Raw genomic sequence first — 8,270 nt, 5'->3', positions numbered from 1 at the left:
TCAAGAGGCATATTTTCAAAGGTATTTAGGCAGTGGGATTTTCAAAAGCATCAAAATTCCTAGCACCCATTGAAATCAATGGCCCCTCAACCTCAAATCTCATTGCAATTTAATAGCAGGTGGATGTCTAACTCCCTTAGACCCCTTTGGAAATCCAAGGAACTCTTTTTATTATTCTATATGAGTGCCTTTACACAGAGATTGGGACCCCATTGTGCGAGGCACTGTATAAACAGATGGTGCCAGGAGACAATTCTTGCCCTGAAGAGCTTATAGTCGAAGAGTGGGGATGTCAAAAGCAATGGCTTGATTGGGGAGTTGGGACTTGAGCTTTTAAATTACTTAGATGTTTTGAAAATCCTAGCCCAAATGAACAAAGGGTGGGAGGGGAAACAGACTCTGCTAAGGTCACACAGCAGGTCCAGGAATAGAACCCAGGAATCCTTAGCCTAAGTCAAGCTCCCACCCCACTAAAGAACAATGCCACACAATGGATAAAAGCAGCAATTCATTATTGAGATGAAGATGTATGTGTATCAAGGCTCTAGTTGCAGAACAGAGCTCTTTATAGTCAAGCATTCCTTGAGGGCCTCTTTAACCTTCTTATTCCTTAAGGTGTAAATGAAAGGATTCAATAAAGGGCTCACTATGACCGTGAACACAGCCACCACCTTCTGGATGTCCAGGGAGCGGCCCTGGCTGGGCCCGGAGTACATGAAGATGGCACTGCCGTAGAAGTTAGAGGCTACCGTGATGTGGGAGGTGCAGGTGGAAAAGGCTTTTCGCCTGCCTGTGGCTGAGGGGATGTGCAAGACTGTTGCGATGATGTAAAGGTAGGACACTGCAGTAAAAGACAGGGATGTGAGCAGAACCACCGAGGAGAGGACATACTCGATCATGAGGAGGAAGTGTGTGTCGACGCAGGATAGCCTCACTAGTGGGGCATAGTCGCAGAAGAAATGGTTTATCACATTGGGGCCACAGAAGGGAAGCTGGCACAGCAAAACAAGTGGGCAGAGGGTGGAGAGAAACCCACCCAACCAACAACCCATGACCAGGAAGACACAGACATGCCCACTCATGATGACAGGGTAGTAGAGCGGGTGGCAGATGGCCACGTAGCGGTCGAAGGACATGACGGCGATGAGGATGAAATCTGTAGTGCCCAGGAAGAAGTAGAAGTAACACTGAGTGATGCAGCCCCAGAAGGAGATGACTTTGGCCTGGGAGAGCAGGTTCTCCAGCATCTTTGGCGTGATGGAGAGGACAAAGAGTATCTCCAAGAGGGATAGGTTACAGAGGAAGAAGTACATGGGGGTATAGAGGCGAAGATCCACATACACAACGATGATGATGGCCATGTTCCCCATTAGAGTCAAGGCAAAGATGGCCAATAGCAGCATGAAAACCAGAAGCTCCACGGGCTGTGACAGCGAGAAGCCCAAAAGCACAAACTCCATCACCACATTACTCTGATTGTTCATTCTTAATTCAGCTTTCGCCTGCAGAATAGAGGAAGTTGAAAAAGGCTGAAAGTCAAGTTTTTGACAAATTAATTTTAATAAAATAAAATAATAATGAGAATACAAACAAACTAAATAACCCTCCAAAACTGAAATACATTTCTAGGGTTTTTCTGGCCAGTTACAGAGCTCATGAAAAATTTATGACACTTAAAAGTTGACAAAATCTTGACATTTTCAAAAATATAGATTTTCTGGAAAAAACTGTATTTTCTATTTTTAAATTCCCATTGAAGTTTTTTCCATTCTATTAACCATGCCTGGAGATAAATGATTAGTATTTATGAGGTTCAATTGAACATAAATCTTCATTCTAAAACTTTTTGCTAGGCTCTCTCCTGGTGGGATCAGAAAACCAACAATGCAATCAACCTCTCAAGGGGTCCTATGTTGGCCACATAACTGCTCCCCAGTTTAGCACAATGAAAGAAAGATCTAAAAGCCAAGATATGTTTCTATTAGTGTCAGACATATTTTATACAGTATCAGTTTTGACAGATAGATTGGTACATAGATATCCAAAAGTATAGCAAAAGGGTTGCATGGGGATAGATAGATAGAGCTATTTACAAATGTGAGACTGCATAGATAGATAGATAGATAGATAGATAGATAGATAGATAGATAGATAGATAGATAGATAGATAGATAGATAGATAGAGGGAGGGAGGGAGGTAGAGGCAGAGATATAGAATTATTCATTTCAATCCCTTTCACTCTTCAATGCTCTTCAAAAAATCATGCATAGAAACAAATTTTGGAATGTTTTACCTTACGCCATAGGTGTAATGTGGTTGAGGCCTTGGCTTCTGACTCCCATGGAAATCTCTCTCTGTGTCTGTGCATCCCAAGTTTGTCTCCCAAGATTCTGTCTCCCAAGATTCTGTATACATATGCGGGGGGAAAAGTGCCCCTCTGTTATTTATATTTTCCTCTTGCTTCCTAGTGCCTTACCATTGTTATGTTCAAAGTGTTCATCTCCATTCACAGAATATCACAAACAGTGAGTGCAGGTGGTTATTTACATTCATACCGCTGGGTATCTAGGGAACCATATACCCACACCATCTAAATTCAGTTCAGATAGGCAAATGTCTTTGGGACAACAACACTCTGTAAACACAGCCCTCCCTTGAATTGTGCTCAGCACTGGCTTTGGTGGTGACAGCGTCCCATTCTGCTCCCTGGAGCACAATTCCCCCTAGCACCATGCTGGGACATTGGGCTCAGCATGACTGTGAGGGGAAAGCACGTACTGAGTCATGCACACTGCTCCGGAAACGCAAAACCCCCTATTGCTGCACCAGGACATCTGGGTAAGTAGTGGCTGAGTCACCATCACAAATGCTATTTCCTACAGTTATGGTATTCATTGTTGGTGCCCCATCTAAATGTTGCCCCTATCCTAAATCAAGAAGTGATGTAAAAGGTCCGAACATAAGGCAGGTAAATCAATAGGTACATGTTACCCAGGTACTTCTGGCACAGATTTCATAATGCACCAGAGACACAAAGTGTGCTGGATATATTGGACAATAGATGGTTAATGAGTCAGATCCTCAGATGGAATAACTTGGCATAGCTCCATCAAAGTCAATGGACCAGATGATCCCCAACTAGTGAAAATCAGCTGTCCCCTCACTGAAGTAAATAGGACAGATCATCAGCTAGTGTAACTTGACATTAAAGTCAGTGGATCCAATCCACAGCTGGTGTTAATCAGCAGAGCTCAATTGAAATCATTGGGCCTAGACTGATCTACACCAGCTGAAGATCTGGCACCAGCTGAAGATCTGGTCCATTGCTGACCTGTCAGAATCTTCCTGTATTTCTACAGCTCCTGCCAATGCTAGACCCTGTCTTTGAATTTGTCTTGGAAGGAGTTTGGTGTACGGGGCATGGAACAGGAGAGCTGGATTTATGGAATAGTCTACTGTAGCTGGACAAGAAAAGAGGTCCCAAAAAAAGTTAGGAGCAAAGATTTTCCAAACTGACTAGAGATTCTGGATGACCCAATTTCTGGCAGCCCACCTTGAGATGCCTTAAAAGGGGGCTCCTTTTAAGAAAGTGCTAAGCTTCTTTCCTTAAAAATCAGGTGTCTCAAGTTGGGCACTCTAGTGTCCAAAGTTATTAGCCATTTTAGAAAAGCTTGGCCTAAAAGCCCACTCATCTCAATGTTGGCACACTGGAAAAGAAAAGAAATAAAATTTCAGCAGCTTCTAATCTTCTGTCACAGAAGCAAGTTACCAGAGGTTAATTCCCAGCTGCAAAACCAGTGCAGAATTAAATGAACTTTCCTTAACTTTATTCCCAGAAGTTTTAATTATCAAGAAATAAAGGTTTTAATGACAAAGAGACAAGTTGCGTCCCTTTGAGACATCTACACAAACAAAACATTGTGACTTGGGGGAGCCTTGGAACTAATTAGTTGCTGAAAGTTTTGGGGAAGACTGTTCACCAACTTTTCCTGAAGTGCCTTATGTCACCAGCTTCTGAAGCAATCAGCACAAGAGAAGAGCACTGTTTATCCAGGTTCAGTCTCAGCTTTGCAACTGGACCTTGCAGAAAATTAGTTCTAATGCTTATCTTTCATGACCCACATTTTCACCTTAAAGGGACATAATTTGAAGAAGGTGGGTGCTCCACCCTTTTTGACCATCCGGCCCCTTCAATGTGTCTCAAGTTGGGCACAATAAATAAATAAATCCATAAACCAAAGCACCAAAAATCACTAGTCGCTTTTGAAAATGAGAGCCTCAGACATCCAGCTAGATAGGGCTGACACAGAGATATTGATTCTGCTCCTACTCAAGTCAATGGGAAAACTCCTGTTGACTTGAATGGTGCAGGATCATACCATAGTTGTTAACCATCTCAATGGTTAAATGACCCAGTTTGTTTGGAAGTTACTCTTAGTCTATACTTGGAGGTTAGGAGGAATTTTATCCTGGAAGTTAATCCCATAACTGACTGCTCTGCACAGTTATTTGTGTTGTCTGATGCCACCGGTGTGGTGCTCTGCTCTATCCAATGTTGATAACAGTCGGCTGTGTGCGTGTGTTCCCCTCTGTTTGCTGCCCCAGCTTTGTGCAGATGGCTGACACAGCAGACCCCGAGAGAACCGCCAATGACCACAGACTCCGATAAGGTACGAAGGCACCCGGCCAGGTTTATTGTCAAACAAAACACAGTCTCTAGCTCCCCAGATCAGATGTCTACAGTTCTGCTAGTACATATGTGCTCCCTGACAATGGACAAAGCTCAGTCAGTGGCAAGACACTCCACTGCCCCCTAGGCCAGACAAAGACACAATCCCAGGGATGCATTCTTATACACAGGTACAAACAAGTTACACATCACTCCTGATGTATTGAGGTGCAACCCCTCTGTGTAGCAAGGTGCCGCCTCTCACCTTGCACATGTTGGTTTGGGTCCTCTGATGGTGTCGCTAGACTAGATATGGGGACAGAGTAGGCAACGAGGTTTGCTACAGGGATTGGTTCCTGGGTTGGTGTTTCTGTGGTGTGGTGTGTAGTTGCTGGTGAGTATTTGCTTCCAGTTAGGGGGTTGTCTGTAAGCGAGGACTGGCCTGTCTCCTAGGTCTGTGAGAGTGAGGGATCGTTTTCCAGGATAGGTTGTAGATCGTTGATAATATGCTGGAGAGGTTTTAGCTGGGGACTGTACGTGATGGCCAGTGGTGTTCTGTTATTTTCCTTGTTGGGCCTTCCTGTAGTCGGTGATTTCTGGGTACCTGTCTAGCTCTGTCAATCTGTTTCCTCACTTTCCCAGGTGGGTATTGTAGTTTACGAATTCTTGATAAAGATCTTGTAGGTGTTTGTCTCTGTCTGAGGGATTGGAGCAAATTTGGTTGTAGCTTAGGGCTTGGCTGTAGACAATGGATTGTATGATATGTCCTGGATGGAACTGGAGGCATGTAGGTAAGTATAGCTGTCAGTAGGTTTCTGGTATAAGGTGGTGTTTATGTGACCATCACTTATTTGCAATGTAGTGTCCAGGAAGTGGATCTCTTGTGTGGACTGGTCCAGGCTGAGGTTGATGGTGGGGTGGAAATTGTTGAAACCCAGATGGAATTCTTCAAGGGCCTCCTTTCTGTGGGTCAATACGATGAAGATGTCATCAATGTAGCGCAAGTAGAGGAGGGGCACTCTATGGACAATGTAGTGTCCAGGAAGTGGATCTCTTGTGTGGACTGGTCCAGGGTGAGGTTGATGGTGGGGTGGAAATTGTTGAAACCCAGATGGAATTCTTCAAGGGCCTCCTTTCTGTGGGTCAATACGATGAAGATGTCATCAATGTAGCGCAAGTAGAGGAGGGGCACTAGGGGACGAGAGCTGAGGAAGCATTGTTCTAAGTCAGCCATAAAAATGTTGTCATACTGTGGGGCCATGCGGATACCCATAGCAGTGCCACTGACTTGAAGGTATAAGTTGTCCCCAAATCTGAAATTGTTGTGGGTGAGGACAAAGTCACAAAGCTCAGCCACCAGGCGTGCTGTGGCCTCATCAGGGATACTATTCCTGACAGCTTGTAGTTCATCCTCATATGGAATATTGGTGTAAAGCGCTTCTACATTCATGGTGGCCAGGATGGTATTTTCAGGAAGATCACCAATGGATTGTAGTTTCCTCAGGAAGTCGGTGGTGTCTCGAAGATAGCTGGTAGTGCTGGTAGTGTAGGGTCTGAGGAGAGAGTCCAAATAGCCAGATAATCCTGGTGGCAGTCCCAAAGGGGGTTTCTGTGATCCAACCCATCACAGTATATTTGTGCTAACTATCTGTGACCCTTCCAGACTGCCCTGATATACTGAGCCTCTCAGTGACCCTAGAGCACTGAGTCTGAATAATGGGACAATCCCTGAATCTGACGTGATTGGCTCCTGGCAATCCCAAACTCTGGAGGAGGTACTTTTACAGGGTCAGTGAAAAAATGGCCTGCATCCTGCTGCCCCCATATGTGCTTGTTGGCTCCATCCATGCTTCAGATGCTCAGGGTGGCCTGGTCCCTGTCCAGAGTGTACGACTGCCAGAACTGGACTGCAGAGTCCACCCAAATTCCTTGGTCCAAGAAGGGTAACAAAATGCATATATCTATGATGGTGGCAGCCTCGTTCCCTTGCAAACATTGGGGGTGTTTGTCATCAGGGAAATATGCTGGGGACCACAATATCATGCAGCAGCAGCATAGGCTGGGATGGATTTAAGTGAGTTAGGAACCCCATGCCCACTGAAATCTAGTGGGAGTTAGATGCCTAATTCTTTTAGGTCCATTTGAAAATATCACTACATTGGTTAGTTGCAGCTGGTGTTATGTGTTCGATGAGAGTTGGGGGCCTAACTCACTTATGCCCATCTGAAAATGTCCCCTGCCACATTCATCACTCCCATTCCCATTGGGTCACATGGGATTGTGATAGCTGGAGATATGGGACATCTCAGGTAGAGCTGGTCAGAAAATGGGGACTTTTTGGTGAAACTATTTTAGCAACCAAAACCCAAATATTTACAGCCCCAAATGGGCACTATTTAAGCATGGAAGGCATTCCAGGAAGCTGTATGTGTAACCTGGCAGGACCTGGCCTGTTCCTACAACAGCGCCCGCTCTTGTTCCCTGCTTCGGACTCTGGCTGTGTTCTCCAGCTCTGATTCCTGGCTTGACTCCTGACCTGTCTCTGGCCCTTGGCTTGGATCTTGATCCCTGACTAGACTCCTGATGCTGACTCTGAATTTAGGACTGACTCCTGGTTTCTGACTCTGGCTCTGACCCCTGCTCCAGCCACTAGGCCCTTCTACTGCTCTGACCACATGACCTGAGTCCTGGGCCAGACTGCCCACATCCTGGTCATGACTGCTATGGCTGGAGAGCACCATAGACTCACATGTAAAACTCAGACCATCTTGTTGCAAAAGTGCCATCTCTGGCCACTTGAGCTCACGGAGTTCAGCCCTTTGCTGTTCACCATGTAAGGGTGGGATTGTCACAAGTACCAGAGCATGAATGGGACTCTTGCTCCTAGATGACTTAGGATTCATCTACACTGCAATAAAAACTCACGCATGGCCATGGCTGGCCTGGGTCAGCTGACTTGGGCTCATGGGCTATAAAACTGCAGTGCAGATGCTCCCACTTGGGCTGGAGCCTGGGCTCTGAAACTTGGTAAGGGGGGAGGGTCTCAGAGCCTGGGCTCCACACCAAGCAGGAACATCTATGCTGCTATTTTTAACCCTGCAGCCCAAGACCCATGAGCCCAAGTCAATTGAGACTCAGTGCTGCAGATTTTTTATTGCAGTGTTGATGTACCTTTAGGGGCTTTTGAATATCTCACCCAAAGGGTCTATGGCACATTGCTGTGCAGTGCCAGCTCTCAGAGGATAAAGCTATCTCCTTCGCTGGCTGTGCCACACAGATGTATTTCCTCCTCTTCTTGGATACAGTCAAGTGTTTGCTTCCATGTCCTACAACCATTACCTGGCAATATGCCACCCACTGCATTACACGTCCAGAATGACCAAGGGGGCATGTGTACGGCTGACACTGATCTCCTGGCTATGTGGCATCCTCATCCCACTGGGAAGCGTGGCTTGGCTATTCATCCTGCCATTCTGTGGGCCTAATGAGATTGAACATTTCTTCTGTGACTTCCTTCTGGTGCTAAAGCTGGCCTGCGTCAACACGTCCCCAGACATGGTCTCAATCCTAGCTAGCAGCACGCTCATCACTGTCCTGCCC

The 8,270-nt window shown here is 45.8% G+C and overlaps 1 protein-coding gene across 1 annotated transcript; it reads right to left on the bottom strand.

The window, feature by feature from the left end:
- Positions 1-536: 536 nt before the first annotated feature.
- On the bottom strand, positions 537-1,484 carry LOC135887439 (olfactory receptor 6M1-like). Its single transcript, XM_065415201.1, has one exon. The coding sequence runs from the start codon at positions 1,482-1,484 to the stop codon at positions 537-539; it is 948 nt and encodes a 315-aa protein (XP_065271273.1).
- Positions 1,485-8,270: the final 6,786 nt, after the last annotated feature.

This window comes from Emys orbicularis, chromosome 13 (genome assembly GCF_028017835.1).
Source record: "Emys orbicularis isolate rEmyOrb1 chromosome 13, rEmyOrb1.hap1, whole genome shotgun sequence".
NCBI classification, from domain to species: Eukaryota; Metazoa; Chordata; order Testudines; family Emydidae; genus Emys; species Emys orbicularis.
Note: the sequence above shows the minus strand (reverse complement) of the source record. Positions and strands in the feature narration are given on the sequence as shown.

Coding starts and splice junctions, on each gene's coding strand:
- LOC135887439 (XM_065415201.1), bottom strand. CDS start 1,484: ATGAACAATCAGAGTAATGTGGTGATGGAGTTTGTGCTTTTGGGCTTC.